General features: G+C 49.3%; 1 protein-coding gene across 6 annotated transcripts in view; it reads right to left on the bottom strand.

Annotated features, from left to right (window-relative positions):
- Positions 1–1,046: 1,046 nt before the first annotated feature.
- Positions 1,047–26,737, bottom strand: part of CAPN5 (calpain 5) — a 140,671-nt gene continuing 114,980 nt past the window's right edge. For 3 of the 6 annotated variants that reach the window (XM_084617923.1, XM_084617920.1, XM_084617924.1), the window contains 6 exons: positions 24,103–24,298; positions 23,217–23,339; positions 21,982–22,178; positions 19,486–19,607; positions 3,686–3,822; positions 1,047–2,537 (listed from right to left, as the gene is read on the bottom strand). In XM_084617923.1, coding sequence (XP_084474049.1) covers positions 2,355–2,537; positions 3,686–3,822; positions 19,486–19,607; positions 21,982–22,178; positions 23,217–23,339; positions 24,103–24,298 — 958 coding nt within the window. In that variant the 3' untranslated portion in view covers positions 1,047–2,354. The remainder of the gene's footprint in view (positions 2,538–3,685; positions 3,823–19,485; positions 19,608–21,981; positions 22,179–23,216; positions 23,340–24,102; positions 24,299–26,737) is intronic. The other 3 variants (XM_084617919.1, XM_084617921.1, XM_084617922.1) reach the window with 1 other exon arrangement.

Here is a 26,737-nt window from a genome sequence, read left to right as displayed (position 1 = left end):
TGTTTATTAGTGTAATCGGGTGTGCATACCGGTAGCTGTTTACTGACTTCACCTTAAGATCATGCCCATGACTTGGCTTGAATTAAAAGCTTGCAGAGAAATCAATTCGAAATGGAAGTTTATTGAAAAGAATCTAAAACTGAATAACCCAATCCATACAGTAGCCCTTGGGTTTGTGAAAGGGTTATGGAAGACCACGATATTTGGAACTGAGGGCGTTCAAATAAAATATATGCAATTTATTTATAGAAGGTACAATCTGTACAATTTTGGCTTTTTTTTTTTTTTTTTAACTGCATGTTTGGACTGCTCTTTGATCTGGTACAGCATGACACTTGGATGCTTTTGGTATACAAAGACATTTTCCCAGCCCATTTTAACACATAACACACCACAAAGTTTTATGTAATAAAGTGCAATACTGGATTCTTTGTGAGGAATGAAATGATTGATGGAAATAGCAGGCATTAAATCAAAGACAGCTCCTAGACCAACGAGGCTGACTGTAAAGTGCTGATCTGTCCCCCCAAAAAACAAACAAACAAATTTAACTTAAAACTTCTATTCATGTTACTGAAGTGGAAAAGACAGCAACATTTACAATGGAATGTCAATAGCTCCACTCCCAAATCTGCTTTAAAAGTAAAAGAGATCCAAATAAATGATGTAAGAAAAGATTCTTCTGTGGATGAGGAATAAAGCCTACTTCTATAATTTTGTTTCTTAAGAGAAAGAAAAACTGACCTAAAAGGATTACAAATATTAAGACATTTTGGTCCTGATATAATATGATGAAATTAAAAAGGCCGTAAAAACTCATCTTTCCTGTCATTATGGCTTGCTTGTCTGTAAGAAATAGACAAGATAGTTTGTGTATTGTGTAACTTTCCCTAGGAGCTAGTTCAGTGGTCCCCAAACTTTTTCACTTGCACTCCCCCGCCCCCACCCCGGGAGGGGCAGGAGGTAAGTGGGGCAGGACAGGGGAGAGGGAGCTGCGCTCCAGAGGTGGGGGGGGGGTGAATGGGGCTGGGCAGGGGAGGGGGAGCCACACTCCGGAGGTGGGGGGAGGTGAGTGGGGCATGAGGGGGAGGGGCAACTGCACTCCGGAGGTAGGGGGGTGACTAGGGTAGGAGTGGGAGGGGAAGCCGTGCTCTGGAGGTGGGGGGAGGTGACTGGGGCAGGACCGGGATGGGGAGCTGTGCTCCAGAGGTGGGGCGGGGGGGGGCAGGGAGCCATCCCTGAGTGCTCCTCCGGACTCCAGCAGCAGCAGCACCTGCTGCTCTTCCTGCCCCCGGTGGCAGAGGCCAGTTACTGCGACAAACCAGACAGAGTCTGGGCGGTTGGACCTGGGCTGGAGCAGAGCTGGGGGCAGAGCGAGGCTGGATGGTGCTCCCCCCTACCCCCCCAGATGTTCCTCTGCACCCCCCTGGGGGGCACGCACCACAGTTTGGGGACTACTGAACTAGTTAAAGGGGCCAGACTGGCTTTTCCATTTCCCCCTCTCCCAATTATCAATGAAAGACTGGGGTTGATACTCGGCAACGTAGACTACACCCAGCTGGAAGTGAGACAGCAGGCACTGGGTGGTGCAGCCATAATCTCCGCCTGCCCAAGGAGGATGGGATTCGCTGTTTTGGAAAGACTGGACATTTTCTCCTTCCAGCTGCTCTACAGCCAGTGTACAAACCTGGGCCCACTGTGCATACAAACGACCATGTACATTTACACCACTTAGAATCATAGAATGTCAGCATTGGAAGGGACCTCAGGAGGTCATCTAGTCCAATCCCCTGCTCAAAGCAGGACCAACCCCCAGTTTTTGCCCCACATCCCTAAATGGCCCCCTCAAGGATTGAACTCACAACCCTGGGTTTAGCAGGCCAATGCTCAAACCACTGAGCTATCCCTCCCCCCCTGTTATCCACTTTTCTGAGATGCCACCACAGATATGTGATTAAAGGAGACTTCAGTGATGATGAATTTCTAAAACCAAGCAAGTAAATCGAAGAGGCATATTGCTTGGTGGGACCAATCTGCCCATCTCTGGGGGTGCGCAACATCCCCATGTAAACAAACAGCATCAGGGCATCCCACTCTGGCTGTCACAGAATGTACCATATGCCCAGTGCTTTCACACCGGCACAAACCACTTTAGTATTGGCTACAAATGATGCCTCGTGTGAGGAAAAGAATCATTTTGGTTCCCAAAAAGGCACCTTGTTTAACATTGAAAACATAAGACTGGCCCCTTCAAGTGTGATGCATGCATAGTTCATACACTCTTGCAGATGGTATGTATACTATATATATTTTATATTCACATATATGGCTCCAGAAGAAGACTCCTTGAGAAGCTAGACATTGGTGAGTTTGCTACTGCTGAGTAGTCTCACAGCAATACTTCCTGAAATGCCACTGGATTTTTTGTTCCCCTTGTCTTGGAGATGAAGGGTTTGCTGTGACAGATGGTCATCAGGGTCACCAGTTAGGGCCACCTGGCCCAGGAACTCGTCACTTATAATGTTATGGTTCCAGACCTAGAGAAACAAAACACAAAATGGGTGCTGTTCCTGTTGGGCCACATGCAGGCTTTCTGCTGCAACCTATTCTGCATGTACAAACATCTGTACAGGGTATATGGGATGCCTTTATCATTCTATTCTTGCTGTTATTGATTAGTTCTCTTGCAGTAGCACCGAGAGGCCCCAGATCAGATCAGGGCCATATTGTGCTGGGTGCTGTACATACGAGAAGCAAGACAGTCCCTGAGCTGAACAGCTTACAGTCTAAATAGACAAAACGGACAAAGGGTGGAAGAAAGGAAGTATAGTTATCTCCGTTTTACAAATGGGGACTTGGGACACAAAGAGACAAAGTGACTAAGTGACTTGCCCAAGGGCGCACAGGAAACCTGTGGGGACCAGATCTCCTGGAACTTAATCTCTAGACCAGCCTCTCTCTCCACCTCTGCAGCTGGTGAATCTTGATCTTCCTCCACTTTCGAAATGGTCACTGGGCTAATCATTTTCCTGGGTGGATGAGTGGACTTTTTAACCCTTGTCACTGGCCATACAGAGGGTATTTTAATAATGATGTGATGACTTGTGTCCTTGCCTCTCCCAGGATTAGATACACACCTCCTCTGATCCCCGCGGGCTGGGGTCGGAACGACAGCATGGAAGCGTTGTTAGTGACTACAGGAGCTGAAAGGCAGTGAAGAACCAGACCCCACATTCCTTTTGTTTTTAGGGCTCCCTGAAGAGGCTATACTTGATGTGAAAAGTATCTGTAGTACCTCATAATGAGCCAACTCCTGAAGCCCTTACTGAGTTCTTATTACGGAATCCAAACTTGGGCAAACTCCCATTGACTTTAGTGGGAATTAGATCAGTGAAGAGCTTAGTAAAAAGGCTTGACAATTTGGCCACTAGTACCTACGCATTGTCTAAAGCACCAGACCTCCTTAAGCCCACATTTCTGCTTAAGACCTTGACAAATTAATACTTTTCACTTAACACGTTAAATAATTGAGCCTCACAATCCCCCAGGAAGCAAGTATGAGTATCACTGTTAGACAGGAAAACTGAGTCACAAAGTATTAAGATGAAATAGCCAATGCTGCCCTGCAGATCAGGGAATAGAACCTGAGTCCTGCTGGCTCCCCACAGACTGGCCTTCTAGTCACCTGCACAATGATGGGTTGTCCTGCCTTCTTGCGATAGAAGAGACCTTTCACATCAAACTCTGGAGCCAGGGTGTTTTTCTGCACTGGAGATCGAATTTTTTTCCCTTCGCACTTTATGATCACGTACGGGTCTGCTCCTGGGGAGAGGAAAGAGAATTTACCTCCTGCTGCAGCTAACATCGTTCCTCTTAGCCCTTGCTTGGGTCACTCCTGACAGTGGGTATTATAGTCTATAACCCACAAATGGCAGCAGGAAATCAAGTGAACTCCGTAAAATGGGGACAGTGATGCTCACCCACCTACGCAATGTCCTTTGAGATCTACAGATGTCAGGGGTCAAGGTTCATTTGCATTATGCATGGTGTCACCTCGGATGTGGGCTAGCGGCTGAGCAAACCAGCTGGAGGTGGTTCCCAAACAGTGAAGTGACAACATCACTGTAACATACAAGCCCAGATGTTCCGAACTGACTAGTGATTTTGGGTGCCCAGCTTGAAACACTCTGAAGAGGCCTGATTTTCAGACAACGGACGCTCAGCACATTCTGAAAATCAGAGCTCTTGCAGGTGTCTCCTGCTGGGCCTTCAAAATCACTAGCTGCTTCGGAGTATCTTAGCTGCAGGCCGTTGCAAAAAATAGCCCCATAAACATGAACAGAAGAAAACACACCACGGCCACATTGCAGTGCAATTGTTACCAGTGCAAGGACCTCGCTTCACTACTCAGTGAGTGTTTGCTGTCTAGTTACACTCTGCATGATACCACCAGAGCTATTTAGCTCTTAGAAGGCAAGACCCTACAAAGTGGCAGGCACTTTCTGAGAGGGGCTGAGCACCCTCAATGCCCACTGACGTCGGTGCAGTTGAGGGCACTCAACACCTTGCTGAATTGAGCCCACAGAGCATTTTTCATCCGTAGATCTCAAGACACTTTATAAAAGGAGGTAAGAACATAAGAACGTCCATACTGGGTCAGACCAAAGGTCCATCTAGTCCAGTATCCTGTCTTCTGACAGTGGCCAATGCCAGGTGCCCCAGAAGGAATGAACAGGTAATCTCAAGTGTTGCCCATTCCAAGCTTCTGGCAAACAAAGGCTAGGGACACCATCCCTGTCCATCCTGGCTAATAGCTAATGATGGACCTATCCTCTATGAACTTATCTAATTCTTTTTTGAACCCTGTTGTAGTCTTGGCCTTCACAACATCCTCTGGCAAGGAGTTCCACAGGTTGCCTGTGCATTGTGTGAAAAAATACTTCCTTTTGTTTGTTTTAAACCTACTGCCTATTAATTTCATTTGGTGCCCCCTAGTTCTCGTGTTATGAGAAGGAGTAAATAACACTTCCTTATTTCCTTTCTCCACACCAGCCATGATTTTATAAACCTCAATCCTATCCTCGCTTAGTCATCTCTTTTCTAAGATGAAGGATCACTGCCCCATTCTATAGATTGGGCAACTGACTTACCCAAAAGTTATAGGCAGACCTGGGGAAAGAACTCAAGTCTCCTACCTCCCAGGACATGCCTTAACCACTGGACCATGCTGCCACCTATAGGAACTTTGTAAGGGAAAGAGGTACCCAGGTTTCTACCCCACAGTCCACCAACTTGCACAATCTAGCCCTAAATGCAGAGGGCCAAAGGCTACCTTTGACTTGCAAGTGCAGTGTAATGTGGAGTCCCAGCCTTGTGCTGGATCACTGCATAATATGCTTTTATTGCTTGCGGGACAATCAAGGGACAAATTATCCCAGCTCATTACTTGTTCTCAGTCTCGTCTAGGTACAAGGCTTCCTCACAGTGAGGGCCTTTGGAGATGGACCAAGCTGTGTTCGATCCCTGCAGTGCTTCCCACACATCTGCTCATTGATTGTAGTTTATCTCACAACCCCCACTTGCCTTTGGGATGAACCCTGGCTAAAACCGAGCTCTGGGTTCCGCTCTCACAGGTGCCCATCAAGAGGAATGCCAGTGAAGCCAATGGAACTGCACTGGCGTCGAGGCAGTGCGAGAGGAGACTCGGGTCCTTGGCCTGTCCCACGTAGACACAGCCTTCTTGGAGCAACTTGTGAGACTCGCGGACAGCTGGTTGCTAACACCGGCCAAAAGTGACTCATTTGCTCTCACTACTTTGGTGGCTTGTGGGCTTTGGGTAAGGAAAAGCTCGATTTTACTCGAGACTGAGAGCAAACGACATTCACTCCATCGCTCAAGTCCCAAATCCCACCTCGGCGCCATGGGACTGGGGAGGCCACGGGGTGAATTCCACCCAGGATCGGTAACAATAATGGGACGGGGGAACGCTTCACGTGCGAGGTACGGTTAGAGGGTAAGGCCAGGTTTGTTAAGTAACCAGGCGTGTGTGCACTCAGCATTGGACAAGATCCAGAAAGGAGACGGGCTCTGCCTTGAAGAGTTTCCAATCCAGCAGAGCAGACAGGACACAGTAGGGCCCCCGGAAAAGGAATACATTCGGAGGGGCTTTAGAAAAAAACGGTTACCTACCTCTCGTAACTGTTGTTCTTCAAGATGTGTTGCTCGTGTCCAATCCAAGTAGGTGTGTGCATGCCGTGTGCACGGTCGTCGGAAGGTTTCCCCCTAGCGGTACCCATCGGGTCAGCTGTGGAGCCCCCTGGAGTCGCGCTTTCATGGCGGTGTATATAGGTCCCTGTCAACCCCCCACCTCTTCAGCTCCTTCTTGCCGGATACTCTGACAGCGGGGAGGCGGGTGGGTTGTGGAATGGACATGAACAACACATCTCGATCAACAATGACAAGAGGTAGGTAACCGTTTTTTCTTCCTGAAGTGCTTGCTCATGTCGATTCCAAGTAGGTGACTCCCAAGTCTTACCTAGGAGGCGAGGTCAGAGTTCACGGAATCGCTGATTGTAGCACTGTTCTGCTGAATGCTGCATCGTCTCTAGCCTGCGGCGTAATGGCAGTGTGAGACGTAAAGGTGTGGATCGACGGCCACATCGCTGCCTTGCAGATGTCTTGAATAGGAACTTGTGCCAGGAACGCACCTGAGGATGCCTGTGCCCTTGTGGAGTGTGCCGTCAGCACGGGGGAAGGTATCTCTGCCAAGTCATAGCATGCCAGGATACAGGACATGATCCAAGAAGAGATCCTTTGGGACCAGACTGGAAGCCCTTTCATCCGCTCTGCAATTGCAATGAAGAGTTGCAATGATTTTCGAAATAGCTTCGTTCTTCCAATGTAGAAGGCTAATGCTTATCTGACATCCAGGGAGTGAAGCATTCATTCCCTGTTGTTAGCGTGCAGCTTAGGAAAGAACACAGGAAGAAAAATATTGCGTGGAATTTGCGTGGAATATCGCGTGGAATTGAGAATTGAGGCACAAGTGGTGTTCTCGTCCATCCTCCCTGTGGAAGGAAAAGGCCCGGGTAGAGACCGTCGAATCGTGGAAGTCAACGAATAGCTATGCAGGTGGTGTCAGAGAGAAGGCTTTGGATTCTTTGACCATGAGATGGTGTTCCATGAAGGAGGAGTGCTGGGCAGAGATGGGCTCCACCTAACAAAGAGAGGGAAGAGTATCTTCGCAAGCAGGCTGGCTAACCTAGTGAGGAGGGCTTTAAACTAGGTTCACCGGGGGAAGGAGACCAAAGCCTTGAGGTAAGTGGGGAAGTGGGATACCGGGAGGAAGCACGAGCAGGAGAACGTGAGAGGGGAGGGCTCCTGCCTCATACTGAGAAAGGGGGACGATCAGCGAGTTATCTCAAGTGCCTATACACAAATGCAAGAAGCCTGGGAAACAGGCAGGGAGAATTGGAAGTCCTGGCACAGTCAAGGAATTATGATGTGATTGGAATATGATTGGTGGGATAACTCACATGACTGGAGTACTGTCATGGATGGATATAAACTGTTCAGGAAGGACAGGCAGGGTAGAAAAGGTGGGGAAGTTGTATTGTATGTAAGAGAGCAGTATGACTGCTCAGAGCTCCGGTATGAAACTGCAGAAAAACCTGAGTGTCTCTGGATTAAGTTTAGAAGTGTGAGCAATAAGGGTGATGTCGTGGTGGGAGTCTGCTACAGACCACAAGACCAAGGGGATGAGGTGGACAAGGCTTTCTTCCGGCAACTAACGGAAGTTACTAGATCGCAGGCCCTGGTTCTCATGGGAGACTTCAATCACCCTGATATCTGCTGGGAGAGGAATACAGCGGTGCACAGACAATCCAGGAAGTTTTTGGAAAGTGTAGGGGACAATTTCCTGGTGCAAGTGCTGGAGGAACCAACTAGGGGCAGAGCTCTTCTTGACCTGCTGCTCACAAACCGGGAAGAATTAGCAGGGGAAGCAAAAGTGGATGGGAACCTGGGAGGCAGTGACCATGAGACGGTCGAGTTCAGAATCCTGACACAAGGAAGAAAGGAGAGCAGCAGAATACGGACCCTGGACTTCAGAAAAGCAGACTTTGACTCCCTCAGGGAACTGATGGGCAGGATCCCCTGGGAGAATAACATGATGGGGAAAGGAGTCCAGGACAGCTGGCTGTATTTTAAAGAATCCTTATTGAGGTTACAGGGATAACCTCAATGTGTAGAAATCCCGATGTGTAGAAAGAATAGTAAATATGGCAGGCGACCAGCTTGGCTTAACAGTGAAATCCTTGCCGATCTTAAACACAAAAAAGAAGCTTACAAGAAGTGAAAGATTGGACAAATGACCAGGGAGGAGTATAAAAATATTGCTCAGGCATGCAGGAGTGAAATCAGGAAGGCCAAATCACACTTGGAGTTGCAGCTAGCAAGAGATGTTAAGAGTAACAAGAAGGGTTTCTTCAGGCATGTTAGCAACAAGAAGAAAGTCAAGGAAAGTGTGGGCAACTGACTGAATGAGGGAGGCAACCTAGTGACAGAGGATGTGGAAAAAGCTAATGTACTCAATGCTTTTTTGCCTCTGTCTTCACGAACAAGGTCAGCTCCCAGACTACTGCACTGGACAGCACAGCATGGGGAGGAGGTGACCACCCTCTGTGGAGAAAGAGGTGGTTTGGGACTATTTAGAAAAGCTGGACGAGCAAAAGTCCATGGGGCCGGATGCGCTGCATCCGAGAGTGCTAAAGGAGTTGGCGGATGTGATTGCAGAGCCATTGGCCGTTATCTTTGAAAACTCATGGAGATCGGTGGAGGTCCCGGACAACTGGAAAAAGGCTAATGTAGTGCCCATCTTTAAAAAAGGGGAGGAGGAGGATCCGGGGAACTACAGGCCAGTCAACCTCACCTAAGTCCCTGGAAAAATCATGGAGCAGGTCCTCAAGGAATCAATTCTGAAGCACTTAGAGGAGAGGAAAGTGATCAGGAACAGTCAGCATGGATTCACCAAGGGCAAGTCATGCCTGACTAATCTAATTGCCTTCTATGACGAGATAACTGGCTCTGTGGATGAGGGGAAAGCAGTGGACGTGTTATTCCCTGACTTTAGCAAAGCTTTTGACACGGTCTCCCACAGTATTCTTGCCAGCAAGTTAAAGAAGTATGGGCTGGATGAATGGATGATAAGGTGGATAGAAAGCTGGCTAGATTATTGGGTTCAACAGGTAGTGATCAATGGCTCCAAGTCTAGTTGGCAGCCAGTATTAAGCGCAGTGCCCCAAGGATCGGTCCTGGGGTCGGTTTTGTTCAATATCTTCATAAATGATCTGGAGGATGGCGTGGATTGCACCCTCAGCAAGTTTGCAGATGGCACTAAACTGGGAGGAGAGGTAGATACGCTGGAGGGTAGGGATAGGATACAGAGGGACCTAAACAAATTAGAGGATTGGGCCAAAAGAAATCTGATGAGGTTCAACAAGGACAAGTGCAGAGTCTTGCACTTAGGACAGAAGAATCCCATGCACTGCTACAGACTAGGGACCAAATGGCTAGGCAGCAGTTCTGCAGAAAAGGACCTACGGGTTACAGTGGACGAGAAGCTGGACATGAGTCAACAGTGTGCCCTTGTTGCCAAGAAGGCCAATGGCATTTTGAGATGTATAAGTAGGGGCATTGCCAGCAGATCGAAGGACATGATCGTTCCCCTCTATTCGACACTGACGAGGCCTCATCTTGAGTACTGTGTCCAGTTTTGGGCCCCACACTACAAGAAGGATGTGAAAACATTGGAAAGCATCCAGCGGAGGGCAACAAAAATGATTAGGGGTCTGGAACACATGAGTTATGAGGAGAGGCTGAGGGAACTGGGATTGTTTAGTCTGCGGAAGAGAAGAATGAGGGGGGATTTGATAGCTGCTTTCAACTACCTGAAAGGGGGTTCCAAAGAGGATGGATCTAGACTGTTCTCAGTGGTAGCAGATGACAGAACGAGGAGTAATGGTCTCAAGTTGCAGTGGGGGAGGTTTAGATTGGATATTAGGAAAAACTTTTTCACTAGGAGGGCGGTGAAGCACTGGAATGCGTTACCTAGGGAGGTGGTGGAATCTCCTTCCTTAGAAGTTTTTAAGGTCAGGCTTGACAAAGCCCTGGCTGGGATGATTTAGTTGGGGATTGGTCCTGCTTTGAGCAGGGGGTTGGACTAGATGACCTCCTGAGGTCCCTTCCAACCCTGATATTCTATGATTCTATTATACATTTGGGAGAAAGGCCGGGTGCAGTCACAGCTGCACCCTGTCCTTATCAAAGTCCGTATATAGGGGTTCCAAAGTTAAGGCCTTAAGCTCAGACACCCTCTTGGCTGCCAGCAAGAATGCTACTTTCCAGGAAAGGCAGAGGAGGCAGCATGTTGCTAAGGGCTCTAAAGGAGGTCCCTTCAGCCTACAGAACACCAGGTTGAGATCCCATGGGGGAATTGGCTGTCTGAGGGTACAGCCTATCTAATCCTTTGAGGAAGTGGCCCACCATGCGGTTCGCGAAAACTGAGCGACCGGCTGAACAGGGCTGGAAAGCTGAGATGGTGGCCAGGTGAACCTTTACTAATGACACCGACAGATCTTATTGTTTCAGATGCAGCAAATAGTGCAGGATAAAGGGAATCAGTGACTGTAAGGGCGGAGTGTCTTTTTGTAATGCCCAAATGGAGAATCTTTTCCACTTGGCCAGATAAGTGGCCCTGGTGGATGGCTTTCTGCTGCCAAGGAGGACCTCTCAAACAGGGTCTGAGCATGTGAGCTCCAAAGGGTTTAGCCATAGAGTTTCCATGCCACAAGATTGAGAGACTGCAGATCAGGATGCTGGAGGTGGCCGTGGTCCTGCGTGATCAAGTCCGGGACCAGGGACAGGGTTATCGGCAAGTCCACTGACAGGTCTAGAAGCATGGTGAACCAACATTGGTGTGGCCACACTGGTGCTATTAAGATCATTGATGCTCCCTCCTGTCTGACCTTCAGCAGGACCTTGTGTACAAGCAGGAAGGGTGGGATAGCATATAGTAGGTGGTCCTTCCAAGGGAGGAGAAAAGCATCTGTGAATGAGCCCGGGCTGTGATTCAGGAAGGAGCAAAACTGGTGACACTTCCTGTTGTACTTTGTTGCAAACAAGTCTATTTGGGGAAACCCCCACCGACGGAAGATGTTGATCACAACCTCCAGGCGGAGGGACCACTCATGATTGTGAAATGACCTGCTGAGATGATCGGCCAGTTCGTTCTGGGAACCTGGGAGATACGATGCCTCTAGATGTATCGAATGGGTGATGCAGAAGTCCCACAGCTGGAGGGCTTCCTGGCACAGGGGAGAGAAGCGAGCACCATCCTGCCTGTTTATATAGAACGTTGCTGTTGTGTTGTCGCTCAATACTGATATACATATGCCCTCCAGATGGGCCTGGAACGTCTGGCAAGCAAGGGGGACCACTCTTAGCTCCCTGACATTGATGTGAAGTGAAAGTTCTGCCTGGAACCAGAGGCCCAGAGTCCTGAGTCTTCCTAAGTGCCAGCCCATCACTGATGCGTCCGTTACTAGATACAGCGAGGGATGGGGCCTTGAGTAGGGGACTCCCGTATACACCCCTTGTGGGTCGAGCCACCACCTGAGGGCCACCACCTTGAGGGTTGTGACCCTCAACTTGTCTAGGTGGTCTCGGTTCGGCCTGTACACCGAGGCTAGCCAAGCCTCAAGGGGTTGGAGTCGCAGCCTGGCGTGCTGTACTACATACGTACAAGCGGCCATATGGCCAAGCAGCCTCAGGCAATTTCATGCCAAAGTGGTCAGGTATCGCTTGAGTTCCTCTATGATGGCTCCCATGTAGAGAAAGCGAGTTTCCAGAAGGAATGCCCTGGCTTGGTGCCTTGCATCAGTCTTCACGGCTGAGGATGTGAGGGAGATTCCCAAACCTGAGCCATTCTTTTTAGGTGACAAATCTTAGGAACTGTCCCAGATTGAGGGGTCATTAGAGGAGGTTTTGGAACAAATTGATAAACTAAATAGTAATAAGCCACCAGGACCAGATGGTATTCACCCAAGAGTTCTGAAGGAACTCAAATGTGAAATTGCAGAACTACTAACTGTAGTCTGTAACCTATCATTTAAATCAGCTTCTGTACCAGATGACTGGAGGATAGCTAGTGTGACGCCAATTTTTAAAAAGGGCTCCAGAGGTGATCCCGGCAATTACAGGCTGATTTCAGTACCGAGCAAACTAGTTGAAACTATAGTAAAGAACAAAATTGTCAGACATATAGATGAACATAATTTGTTGGGGAAGAGTCAACATGGTTTTTGTAAATCATGCCTCACTAATCTACTAGAATTCTTTGAGGGGGTCAACAAGCATGTGGCAAGGGGGATCCAGTGGATATTTCTTGAATTTTCAGAAAGCCTTTGACAAAGTCCCTCACCAAAGGCTGTTAAGCAAGGTAAGCTGTCATGGGATAAGAGGGAAAGTCCTCTTACAGATTGATAACTGGTTAAAGGATAGGAAACAAAGGGTAGGAATAAATGGTCAGTTTTCAGAATGGAGAGAGGTAAATAGTGGTGTCCCCAAAGGGTCTGTACGGGGCCCAGTCCTATTCAACATATTCATAAATGATCTGGAAAAAGGGGTAAACTGTGAGGTGGCAAAATTTGCAGATGATACAAAACTACTCAAGATAGTTAAGTCCCAGGCAGACTGTGAAGAGCTACAAAAGGATCTCTCAGAACTGGGTGACTGGGCAACAAAACGGCAAATGAAATTCAATGTTGATAAATGCAAAGTAATTCACACGGGAAAACATAATCCCAACTATACATATAAAATGATGGGGTCTAAATTAGCTGTTACCACTCAAGAAAGATCTTGGAGTCATTGTGGATAGTTCTCTGAAAACATCCACTCAATGTGCAGCGGCAGTCAAAAAAGCAAACAGAATGTTGGGAATTATTAAGAAAGGGATAGATAATAAAGCAGAAAATATCATATTGCCTCTATATAAATCCATGGTAGGCCCACATCTTGAATACTGCATGCAGATGTGGTTGCCCCATCTCAAAAAAGATATATTGGAATTGAAAAAGGTTCAGAAAAGGGCAACAAAAATTATTAGGGGTATGGAACGGCTGCCATATGAGGAGAGATTAATAAGACTGGGACGTTTCAGCTTGGAAAAGAGATGACTAAGGGGTGATATGATAGAGGTTTATAAAATAATGACTGGTGTGAAGAAAGTAAATAAGGAAGTGTTATTTACTCCTTCTCATAACTCAAGAACTAAGGGTCACCAAATGAAATTAATAGGAAGAAGATTTAAAACAAACAAAAGGAAGTATTTTTTCACACAATGCACAGTCAACCTGTGGAACTCCTTGACAGAGGATATTGTGAAGGCCAAGACTATAACAGGGTTCAAAAACAAACTAGATAAGTTCATGGAGGATACATCCATCAATGGTTATTAGCCAGAATGGACAGGGATGGTGTCCCTAGCCTCTGTTTGTCAGAAGCTGGGAATGGCTGATGAGATGGAACACTTGATTACTGTTCTGTTCATTCCCTCTGGGGCACCTGGCATTGGCCACTGTTGGAAGACAGGATACTGTACTAGATGGACCTTTGGTCTGAGCCAGTATGGCCGTTCTTAGGTATGTTCTTATTTTCTTGACCGGAGTCTAGGAGAGCTCCGATGAACTCTATTCTCTGAGTTGGGGTTAAGGTCGACTTTGCCAGATTCAGTATCAGGCCGAACCTGTGGAATGTCATTTGAATTAGGCTCACATGGACCTCCACCTGGGCCCTGGAGCGGCCTTTGATTAGCCAGTCATTGAGGTACGGGAATACTTGCACCTGCCGTTTCCGCAGGAAGGCTGCCACGACCAACATGGACTTGGTGAACACCCGAGGGGCTGCCGAAAAGGTGAAGGGGTGGGCTGTGAACTGTCAGTGGGTATTATTGACCACAAAGCAGAGGAACTATCTGTGGGACAGGATCATGGACATGTGAAAGTAAGTGTCCTTCAAGTTGAGGGCAGCGTACCAGTCCCCCGGATCCAGGAAGGGGACAATGGAAGCCAGGGAGACCATGCAGAACTTTATCTTCTTCATGAGTTTGTTGAGGTTTCACAGGTCTAAAATAGGTCTGAGCTCACCCTTGGCCTTCAGGATTAGGAAATATCGGGAATAGAATCTCCTGCCCCTGAATTCTAGAGGGACCTCCTCCACCACCCCAAGTTGTAGGAGCGTTTGCACCTCCTGCATGAGAAGTTACTCGTGAGAAGGGTCCCTGAAGAGGGATGGGGAAGGAGGGTGGGAAAGCAGGAGGGAACAGAATTGGAGAGAATATCCCAATTCTACTGTGCTCAAGACCTATTGGTCTGAGGTGATTTGTGCCCAGGCATGGTAGAAATGGGATAGACGATTCACAAAAGGAGGGGAAGGATCTGGGATCTGAACTGGTGCGTTGCCCTCAGGTGCACCTTCAAAAGTTTGGCTTCGAGGCTGAGGGCTGCTTTGCTGAGCCCTGGCCCTGGCTAGAGGAGGACTGAGAAGGTCTCTGTCTTTTTCTCCTGCACCGCTTTCTGCTATAGTCCTGTCTAGGAGGAGCTGGGTAGAAGTGAGGGGCAGTCTGCGGTTTAAAATGCTTCCTCCGGGGGGCTGGCATATGAAGCCCCAAGGACTTCAGAGTTGCCCGTGAGTCCTTCAGGCTGCGGAGCTTAGTGTCTGTTTGCTCCGAGAAGAGCCCTATGCAGTCGAAAGGCAAGTCCTGAATGGTCTGCAGGACCTCGTGTGGGAGTCCCGACAACTGAAACCATGAGCTCCTTCTCATGGCTATGGCTGTCGCCCTGGTATGGATTGCAGAGTCCGCTGAATCTAGGGAGGCCTGTAAGGAGATCCTCATGATGACCTTGCCTTCCTCAAGGACAGCAGCAAACTCTGAGCGGGAGTCTGCCAGAAGGAGCTCCTTAAATTTGGACATATTCCAAGAATTAAAACTATAGCGGCCAAGGACTGCCTGCTAGTTGGCAATGTGAAGCTGGAAACATCCCCACCCCCAATAGAATACACTTCGCCATCATCGCTACGAGGTCCCTTGCCGCCTCAAAGGTGTCCGGCATGGCAGGAAAGTCTAAATCCTCCTTCTGACACTTCTGCACTGGGGAGTCCACTAGAACCAGACTCGACGGACCTCCCTGCAAGGCCAGAGTCAACAGTGCCGGCTGAGTGGGAGCTGGAGCAGGGTGTCCTGGAGTGGGACACACCCCACTGGCACCTCCTCGTTCCACTGCTTTAGAGGGAGAGCGACCTCTGTCGGCCTTCTTTCTTTTGTGTGGCATCGGCGAATGGGAGTGGTGCCGGGCACTCATACCGGAGGAGGTCTTTGGCGCCAGGGAGTGGCGGTGCCTAGGGTCCCTGGAGCCCAGGTCCTTTCTCAGAACCACAGCCTCTCTTACGGAGGCCGGTGCACTCCACACCAAAGTGCTGGGCTTGGGGTCGGATGCACCTGTGCTGACTGGGGTCGAAGGGCTGACTCCATGAGGAGCCACGTCAGCCTAAATTCCCTCTCCTTTTTAGTCCTTGGGAAGAAGCCTCTACAGATTTTGCACTTCTCAGTCTGATGGGCTTCCCCCAGACACTTGAAGCAGGAGTTGTGTGGGTCTCCCTTTGGCATAGGCTTCAGACAGGACCCGCACAGTTTGAACCCTTGAGACCGAGGCATGCCCCGATCCCCAGGAGGAGAATGTGGTGGGGGGAACCTCCAACTGAAACTTATCTAAACTAACTAGGAACTACTTGAACTAATACTAAGTTTTCAACTATTTACAGGTATAACAAGAAAGAGGCCACTAGGGGATCGCTTGCCATTGCAAGAGAAGAGCTGCTCCAACGACTGTCACTGGCGATAAGAAGGAACTGAAGAGGCAACGGGTTGGCAGGGACCTATATACACCGCCAGGAAGGCGTGACTCCAGGGGTCTCCACAGCCGACCCAATGGGTACCCCTAGGAAACAACCTTCCGATGACTGTGCACACACACACCTCCTTGGAATCAACATGAGCAAGCACTCGAAGAAGAAATGAGAATTACAGGATAGTTGGATTATTTCTTGGGGGCAACATGTGTCTCAGGGAGGGGCTTGAGGGCAGAGAAGGTGGTGGCTTGTTGGAGCAAGGCAAAGATGTCCCAATTTTATAGGGACAGTGCCGATATTCGGGGCTTGTTCTCATATAGGTGCCTATTACGCTTCACCCTGTCCCAATTTTTCACATTTGCTACCTGGTCACTCGACTTGGGGCAGGCACTCTGTACACTAGGGGGCAACAAAGAGAAGAGGCTGCAGGTTGGAGTGGGAGGTGGGATGAGCACGGGTGGAGGAGGGAGGGAGGGAGCAGGATGGTGTGGAGTCTTGAGGCTGAGAAGAATTGAAGCTAGACGTGATGGGTGGCAGGGGGACCAGGGGGAGGCTCAAGGATGGGCATGTTACAGAGTCAGCCTGCCAGGCAAGGCAGTTCATTGTAGCAGCTTGTGCACTGGCTGGACTGGAAGGAGGTGTCACGGGGGCTGAGGGCAGGCCAGACACAGGGTGAAGCAATCAAGTCAGGGCCCGGGTGACTGCGTGAGCTGCAGGGCCAGAGAAGAAGGATCCCACCATAACCAACATTTCCCCGTTAGGAAGCAGGCCCATGTCCCTGTGTTTGTCGTGGAGAATGAATCATTGTTTGAGGAGCAGAGCAGGCTGCAAGGCTAATGCTCTCACAAGAGCCTTTGGTAACTGCCAAGGAAACACAGCCAGGTGTCAATGTTCCATCCAAGTGCACACTGGGAATGCTGAGGAACAAACCAATCCACTTCCCAAGGCCAGAGACTGAACTTCCTCATCTCTTGTTCCCAGAGAAAACTTGGCAGTGATTTACTGCCCCCCTACTCCGTAACTTTCCACTTCCCAGGGCTCCTTGCTTCCAGGATTAGAAACAGCTGCAGGATTTCGCAGCCATGCTTTCCAAACGCTTCTTTGGGAAGATCCATGAAAGCCTCATTTTCCACCAGCCAGAGCCAAATTCCACCCATAAATCACTGACCCCAAATGTCTGGGAAGGGTTGGGAGACAGGAGACACACAACTGCCCTGGGAACCACCAATGCACACGAATTGCTGAGTGTGGAGGACACGCTGCTGCTGGTATTGCTCTGCCCTGATCTCAGTGATCTCACATCTACTCAGAGGGCAGCATGCTTTGCGGCTTGAAGCAGTGGAACAGCTGGAATACAGCAGGGAAATGCCATTCCAGAGGCTGCAGGTGGCATCTTGGTGTAAAAGTCTCCACCTTGCAGCCGCCTAATCACACTGTACCCGGGACCCAGTTCTTCAGAGCCAAGATCTCGGAGGGTGTAGAAGAGGCTCTGTTGGTTGATTTCCTTCTCCAACAGAGCACGTCTTTAGAACAGCAGCATGGAATCCCAGGAAACTGGTTATCCATGAAAACCAGAGCACAGGTGGGAATGAGGACGAAGGAGCCCTACACCATACGATCCAGATGTCAGGCTGGATTCCCCGTTCACATCACTGACTTGATCCCCCTGATTTCTAAAGGTTCATAACCATGCTCATCGCCACAGTAGCGGAGTGCCTGAAAAAGGCTGGAAGGGGAAGCAATAGCCCGGAGATGATGTGACTTGCCCAGGAGCAGAGCTGGGACTAGAACCCAGCTCTCCGTCGTCTCAGACCAGCCCCCTAGTCAGCCCACTGACTCCATCTGCCAGTGAAGTGGAACTGCTCCTGGCTTACACCAGAGTAAGTGAGAGACGACTCAGGCTGATGGGTTCTATGAGTAGGGAGCCATCAAATCTTTGGCTCTCCCCTGAGGAGAAACCTGCCTCGGATAAACCCCTCTATGCCCCTGCTGGAGAGCCCAGAAGGGCGCTGTTTGCAGCATTCACAGCACAAGGAAGGAGCCGTGTTAGTCTTGGAACAGCCGGTTTGCCACAAGGATCCTTCTCAAGGCCCTGCAAGGGACGCCCTTGATGCAAATTGCCTGGGAACTCATTACCGGTCAGGGCAAGAGAGGTGGTGAGAAGGGCTGTGATAGGATGAGTTCCAATCTGGAAAAGTCATGAACGTCCACAGCAGCTCCCGTGTTTCTTTTAAAAGCAGAACTAGCAAAAGCCACCCCTCTCCCCCCGCCCAGCCACTATTATCCTAGGGTTTCTTGATCCAGATGTAAGTGGTGAAACTGAGTGGAGGGGTGGAGGCCCCTTGCAAGGTCTCTCTCTTTAGCAGCCAAGAAAGGAGCTAGGACTCACCAGCACAACTCTGGGGGGGGGCAGTACTGCTGTCTTCCTGATGAGAGGCCCTGAAAATGGCAAAGTGCCAAGAGAAGGTGCACGCCTCTGGAGAATCCACTGCCCATCCCCAAAGGATAGAGGAGGGGGGAGGCAAGCAGTTCAGTACCCTGGCAAGGGCCTAGACCTGATGCTTTAAAAAAGCCACATGAACCTCCCAGCACCCTCCCCACCATGCACCTGCCAGCTATGCAGAGATACATGCTCTGTAACCCTGTAACCACTTTGAGCCTGTGTAACTTCCCTTCTGGAATTGCAAAGGCCAGGCTTAGTGACGAACAGCGTCTGACCCTTTGTTTCTATCTCGCTAAACCATCGGTCTCCGTAACGCCTTGCAGCCCGTGATTTTGAGTGTGATTATGCACTGTGTAATGTGCTGCCTGTTATCTCTCGTACGCCTCCAGCCTTCTGCAATGTCCTTTCCGTGATCGTGCCTTACAGGGCAGGGTGATGCGGTGGCTCTAAATCTATGCAGAGCCATTCTGTTAGTGTCCCAGGATCTCAGCACGGCTATCACCTGTGAAAGCCTTGACACCCATAGAGGCCTTTTGATCTTTACGGAGCCCTTGCGAGTGTCTAGAGTGAGTCTCACAAGATGCTCCTCTTCTGCTGATTTTCTAACAGCGACTTCACTGTATCATTGGAACCCTCTGGCTCCCTGACCCATATCTCCAGGGGAGGTCGTGGGTCTGATTCTCCATTGCCTGGCACCTCGGGTAATCATACACCCATGCTGCACAGGGGTATGTGACCACGTAAGATGCAGGGCTGTGGAGAACCGATCCTGCAGGAGTATTATGAATGATGCCTGCAATGGCAGGGGACTGGGATCATTGACCCAGAAGGTCCCTCTCCATCCTGTCTTCCAAATGGGTCTCTGTGAAATAAACCACTGGGCCAAATCCGATCCATCTCTTGTATTTTGAAGGCACCTGTCCCCATGGTACTCTGCCTTAGCCCCTGTTGGATCATCATGGAACATGATCTGAAAACAAAGGACTTGGTCCTACTCTCCTTCGAACAAAACCAAAGCTCAGCATTGGTTCCCAGTCCCTCAGTGAGCACAGAACAAGCAATAAAACGGCCAGTACCTCCTTGGAAATCCTGATTCTTCAGCCCAGCTGCTGCCAGGACATGGACCTGGGACACCACTTGTGGATAGCCACACATTCCACTCCAGCAGGTGCGAGGAGGCTCGTCCAAGGTCAGCTCTCTGTGTGGGGAATCAACAGCAAGGGAGATGTCATGTCAGACACGCCTGGGCTCTCAGAGCTAATGGCTCTTTTTAACAGCAGAGCCGTTGGCACCGATTCCGTGGGTGCTCCGGGGCTGGAGCACCCACCCACAGCCACCCTGATCTGCGCCTCCCCCTCCCCACAGCGCCTCCTGCCCGCTGGCGGCCCCAATCAGCACCTCCCCAATCAGCACCAATCAGCACCTCCCCCTCTATCCCAGTGCCACCCGCAATCAGCTGTTCCTCGGGAGAAGCAAGGGCAGGGTGCACTCGGGGGAGGGGGTGGAACAGGGCGGGAAGAGGCAGGGTGGGGGTGAAGAGGAGGTGGGGCAGGGGTGGGGCCTTGGGGAAGGAGTGGAGTGGGGGCAGGGCCTGGGGCAAAGCGGGGGTTGAGCTCTCCCCGGCACAGTAGAAGTTGGTGCCTCTGAGCGGAGCCCTGTTGCGTGGCATTCTGAGGCAGATCTGGATATTGCTCCAGATGCTTCTGGAGGAGGGAGTGAGGTACACACGGCTGGCTGGCCAGTTGGGTCCCCACTGAAAGGAAGCCCACTGCAAACTCTGTGCGGGTTTGGTGACTGGAAGGGCAGAGGATGGGGAAGGCCGAGTGAGGTCACTTTGTTTCCACACCACATTAAACACGCGCTGCTTTGCAACTTAGCAGTTGGGAAATGGGGAGAGAAAAGAAAATACCCCCAGGAATCCCCCAATTCCTGTACAGCCTGCAATGAGTCTGGCAGAATTTACACCTCACTCCCGCCCTACCTTCCTTGCCATTTTCTTTCTTTCTTGCAGAGAATAAAAATAAGGGCGAAAGAAAGTGCAAATTCTAGGACAGGGCACATGTTAGTTGTGGAGCATGGATTTATTCCTCACATAAGGAGCAAGCTCCTTCTACCGAGCTAGCTATTGTACTGACATGGTGCCCCTCACCCGAGCATGTGAGCACCTCCCCATCTTTAACGTATTATCCTCTCAGTGAGGTAGGGAGGTGCTTTTATCCCCATTTTACAGATGGGACACTGAGGCACAGAGAGACCAAGCGACTGGCTCAAGGTCGCACAGGAAGTCTGTGGCAGAGCAGGGAACTGAAATTGGAATCCTAGGAATCTCCCAAGTCCCCAGTTAGTGCCCTAACCACTGGGCCATCCTTCCCTTCCTCATTTGTTTTACTAAGAAACACCTTAGTTTGCACACTGGGTCATTAACCCACTAGGTCGCCCTGTGATCAAGAACATCTATCAGGTTCTTAAGCAGCTTGTGATCTGCAAATTCACCTGCTAAGTCACATTGTGCCAGAACACTCCTGCAACAGGCCCTTACTGAGAGCTTCCTTCGGGACAGGGCAGGGGTTCATAGAATCATAGAATATCAGGGTTGGAAGGGACCTCAGGAGGTCATCTAGTCCAACCCCCTGCTCAAAGCAGGACCAATCCCCAACTAAATCATCCCAGCCAGGGCTTTGCAAGCCTGACCTTAAAAACTTCTAAGGAAGGAGATTCCACCACCTCCCTAGGTAACACATTATAGTGTTTCACCACCTTCCTAGTGAAAAAGTATTTCCTAATATCCAACCTAAACCTCCTGCACTGTAACTTGAGACCATTACTCCTCGTTCTGTCATCAGCTACCACTGAGAACAGTCTAGAGCCATCCTCTTTGGAACCCCCTTTCAGGTAGTTGAAAGCAGCTATCAGATCCCCCCTCATTCTTCTCTTCCGCAGACTAAACAATCCCAGTTCCCTCAGCCTCTCCTCATAAGTCATGTGTTCCAGTCCTCTAATCACTTTTGTTGTCCTCCGCTGGACTCTTTCCAATTTTTCCACATCCTTCTTGTAGTGTGGGGCCCAAAACTGGACACAGTACTCAAGATGAGGCCTCACCAATGCCGAATAGAGGGGAACGATCACGTCCCTCGATCTGCTGGCAATGCCCCTACTTATACAGCCCCAAATGCCATTGGCCTTCTTGGCAACAAGGGCACACTGTTGATTCATATCCAGCTTCTCGTCCACTGTAACCCCTAGGTCCTTTGCTGCAGAACTGCTGCCGAGCCATTCGGTCCCTAGTCTGTAGCAGTGCATGGGATTCTTCCGTCCTAAGTGCAGGACTCTGCACTTGTCCTTGTTGAACCTCATCAGATTTCTTTTGGCCCAATCGTGTAATTTGTCTAGGGCCCTCTGTATCCTATCCCTACCCTCCAGTGTATCTACCTCTCCTCCCAGTTTAGTGTCATCTGCAAACTTGCTGAGGGTGCAATCCACCGCCATCCTCCAGATCATTTATGGGAGCCCAGAGAGTTTACCCTGTTCCAGTTCGCCACGTGACACTGAGGATAAGAAGATGGGCTCCTTACCTGCAATCTGCAGGCACGTCTGTGAAAACCCGGAGAAGAAACTCTCCCATGTGACCCGGGTCGAAGGTAGTTGGAATGATGACATAGCGGCCTTCCTTCAGGTCTGTCCTCAGGAAGATGCTCCGGGAGTTAATGTAGATGGAGGTGGCCACTTGCTGCTGCAAGGTGTGCATCCTGTAATTCCGGTTCAGTTCAACCTGGGCACAGATCACAACAGGATACTCAGCCCCTCTTTTCAATACCCATGGAATGATGGCCCCTCGTGTGGGTGCATCTGCAGGGACTGAAACCACGGTGTCCGGGTCTAGAAGCAGAAGCCTCTGCAGCTTGAGCTAAAACATCAGCTCCAGCAGAGACAGGAGCAGACTCATAAACTGCTCTGTGTGGTCTAGCTACTAGCGAGAGATGGAGCACCACGCCAGGTAGGTTAAAGGGAGGTTGAGTGCTCAGGGTAACAGATCAACCATTCCTATTTAGCAGGGGCTATCCCTTCTGCTTTGCTGTGTGTGTGTGTGTGTGTGTGTATTTACTGCCCTACCTCTCTGAAAGCTCTCCCAGTGTCCCAATCTTTCTGATACTAACACCCTTGGTGCCCCCTCCTACCGCTTTCATGCTGACAGGTATGACTAAGCCAGTGGCACCCAGGAATACTAGTCATTTCCCGGCCACTGCCACATGACCCAGGCCAGGCTTAAAGTGTAGGTACCTTCAGTTTCTGGGAGAAAGTGATTTCAATTATCCCTGGCCTTGTTCTCTCTAGGATCCTCCCTCCTCTATCATGTCTTCCCACAACGCTTTTTCTACTACAGGTCTTCGGTTCCTCCGACCTCAGTTACAAGGACAGGCCAGAGATCTGGTGACCACAGACCCTGTCTGTGCAATGCACTGTCTTCCCATGTGTGTGAGTTGCTGACATCAGCAATCTGTGCCTGAGAACCCCACATTCGAGAGCAGTGACACCATGTGTAGGGTGCAATCCTCCTCTCCCCCTGTGCTACCAGCTGCAGAGAGGGGAGGAGCCTAGTAACACCTTCAACTCAGGTGACCATGCCCCCTAATGTCATGGGGCAGCTGGACTTTCCATCTATCCCTTACTTATGCACAGGGGAGTGCTACCAACAGCAGCATTCTGGGTCCTGCTTGGGTTTGCTGGGGAAGCTTCCTGAGCCATCTGCCCACTCTAATGCACCCAGGCAACAAGCATTCAGGCCAACAGTGTACATACCCCAGCTTACCTTGTGGATCTCAAACCCAATGGCCAAGTTCTCTCCTTTGCCCTCTCTGCGGCTGGTCCTCTTTGGTTTCTGCTGGATGCTGATTAGCACTTCGTCTTCTGCCTTTTTTACATCAAACGCGTACTAGAAGTAATGACACAACCGAGAGAGGAAAGGTGAGAGGCCTCCTGTTCTGTAAGGCATGCTGATGGCGAGGAGGAGCAGGGAGAGAAGGGGTGAGTGGTGCAAAGAGGGGTGCATGAGCTTTCTTACTTCTGGATATAACCTGGGTCCAAATCCAGCAAGTGAACCTGTGTTCAGTGGACTAAGCCTGATGCCAAGGGGACTTGCACTTGTGTCTGAAGTTCAGCACCCAGTCTGACCTGGCTCTGTCTGGGAAGGCCCAAGCATGGGTTGCACAGGATTTATCTCATCTATGCATCCTATCACTCTCGGATCTGAGCCCCTCACAATTTGTAATGTTTTTATCCTCACAACACCCCTGTGCTATTATCCCATTGTACAGATGGGGAACTGAGGTACAAAGGAGTTGGGCGGAGCAGGGACTTGAACCCAGGTCTTGTGCGAGTGCTCTAACCACTGGACCATGCTTCCTCTTGTTTCCAAAAGGCAGTGGCTTTGTTGTGCACAGACGTGTTTCCTTTGGTTTTGATGCACTTAGCCAAAAATCCAATGGCTAGCTCTCAGCGCCAGAGACAAAAAGCACAGAAAAGCACATTGCAGGGGGTTAACCCCAGAACAGCACCATGGCTGGCTGCTCTGTTTAGGAGTCTGGAAGCCACTCCAGACTTTGGCCTCCAATGGCCCAACCAGGCTCCTTATTACCCTGCCAGGCCTCGGGCCATTCCTGGCAGGTCCTCTTCTCCACGCCTCTCTGCTGTCTCACCTGGGGGTTCTGCAAGAAGGTGGCTTTGTGGTTGATACAGCCTCCGGAGCGGTTCTTGAGGGGCTCGTCGTGTCTCGTCCACGCCCCGCGCATCACCGCCTCCTCCCACGTCTTGTGGATGCTCAGGTAGGAGGTGTTTATGAGACGGCACTTGACGATGTCGGTGAAATATTTGCAGAAGTCTTCAAATGTCATCCTACAACAGGAAAGGGGTTATTGGCAGGGCTGAGCCTCGTGTGCCCACAGCTCACGTTGTGTGGCCAATACCGGGCAAGCAGCCAGGGATCAGCTGTTATGTACTGGGTGTGTGATGCTGCCCTCTAGTGGCTGGTGCTCCACAGAGTGGCTACGGGACATGCTCTCAGAGAAAGCAATGAGAACAATCCTTTAGCTCGAGTGGCAGAGACTTGCGGTTTTTGGAGCTGAAGGAGCAGAGTTCTAGTCCTGTCTTCCCACGCATGTATGGATGATTTATCTACTACTTGTGTCTGTTATAGGTGGAACACCAGAAGGATTTGAACCCAGCACTTACAGAGCTAAGGCTGGATTTCCAAAGGTGCTTAAGGAGTTAGGCACCCAAATCCCATTGAAAGACTCCTTTGAAAATCTCTACTTAAAAGTAGGGCTGTCAAGTGATTAAAAAAAATAATTGCGATTAATTGCACTGTTAAACAATAATAGAATACCATTTATTTAAATATTTTTGGATGTTTTCTACATTTTCAAATATATTGATTTCAATTACAACATAGAATACAAAGTGAGAATAGGCGTTTGCATTGCACTGTTGTAGCCAGCGTTGCAAGATATTTACGTGCCAGATGCGCTAAAGATTGGTATGGTCCTTCATGCCTCAACCACCATTCCAGAGAACGTGTCCATGCTGATGATGGGTTCTGCTCGATAACAACCCAAAGGAGTGAGGACCGGTGCATGTTCACTTTCATCATCTGAGTCAGATGCCACCAGCAGAAGGTTGATTTTCTTTTTTGGTGGTTCGGGTTCTATAGTTTCCACATCAGAGTGTTGCTCTTTTAAGACTTCTGAAAGCATGTTGCACACCTCATCGGTAGCATTCATACAAGGTTCATGCACTTGGCAACATTCAGGGCACACCCGGAGTGTTGTGTAGGAGCAGTGCACACACGGCTCCTCTCAAGAGCATGAACCTTGGAATCTCGCCCAGATGACATGAACCGTGGGAAGCCTCCCAGGACTGGGCTCAAGACCCCAGAGCAAGGAATGCGATAGATAGATATTGGTCAATAAGAATATTATACAAAGCCAATGTATTCCTTTTATCTGTTGGAGTATGTAATGCGCGGGGGGAGAGAGAGAAATAAAGGAGAGGGTGGAAAAGCTGACAGGCGGATGAGCCCGTCGGCAGACCAGCCTGCTTGCTTGCTTAAAGCTTGTTTTGTCTTGTATTTGGACCGCAACACTCATCCCTCTCAGATTTTGGAAGGCACTTCAGATTCTTAAACCCTGGGTCGAGTGCTGTAGCTATCTTTAGAAATCTCACATTGGTACCTTCTTTGCATTTTGTCAAATCTGCAGTGAAAGTGTTCTTAAGACGAACAACATGTGCTGGGTCTTCATCCGAGACTGCTCTAAGATGAACTATATGCCAGCATGCAGGTAAAACAGAGCAGGAGACATACCCTGCTCATTGTCCCCCAAGGAGTTCAGTCACAAATTTAATTAACACATTGTTTTTTTAATGAGCGTTATCAGCACGGAAGCATGGTCCTCTGGAACGATGGCTGAAGCATGAAGAGACATGTGAATCTTTAGCACATCTGTCAAGTAAATGTCTTGTGATGCCAGCTACAGCAGTGCCATGCAAACGCCTGTTCTCACTTTCAGGTGACATTGTACACCGGAAGCAGGCAGCATTACCTCCCGTAAATACAAACAAACATTTTTGTCTTAGTGACTGGCTGAACAAGAAGTAGGACTTTGCAGGCTCTAAAGTTTTACATTGTTTTGTTTTTCAGTGCAGTTATGTAACAAAAAAAAAAAATCTACATTTGTAAGGTACACTTTCACGATAAAGAGATTGCAGTACAGTACTTGTATGAGGTGAACTGAAAAATACTATTTCTTTTGTTTATATTATTATTTTTATTACAAATGTTTGCACTGTAAAAATGATAAAGTGAATAATGCACACTTTTGTATTCTGTGTTGTAATTGAAATCAATATATTTGAAAATGTAGAAACACATTCAAAAATACGGAGTAAATTTGAACTGGTATGCTGTCGACTAACAGTGCGATTAAAACCATGATGAATCACGATTAATTTTTTTGAGTTAATCGCGTGAGTTAACTGCTATTAATTGACAGCCCTACTTAAAAGCCCGTGCTTCTATGGCTTGAGTGAAGGACGACAAGTGAAAACCCCTGAATGCGGACCAGCCACTAGGGGGAGACAAAGAGCCACGCTCGCCTAGGGTTCCAGTCACAAAGAGCTAACTCCACGTGGTCTGACGCGTTCCCCCAAGGCTGTGAACTGGATCCTTCACTGAAGCTTGTCTGGCTTGGATTATTTTCAGACCGCCCTTTGTTACGTGCTGCGAGTCCTATGCCAGTTCAGTGGGAAATGGTTGGGTGGGAGTAATCAATCCACACA

Source organism: Lepidochelys olivacea (genome assembly GCF_965140295.1).
Source record: "Lepidochelys olivacea isolate rLepOli2 genome assembly, chromosome: 1".
NCBI lineage: Eukaryota > Metazoa > Chordata > Testudines > Cheloniidae > Lepidochelys > Lepidochelys olivacea.
The sequence above is the reverse complement of the archived record's forward strand: the minus strand, read 5'-3'. Positions and strand labels throughout refer to the sequence as shown.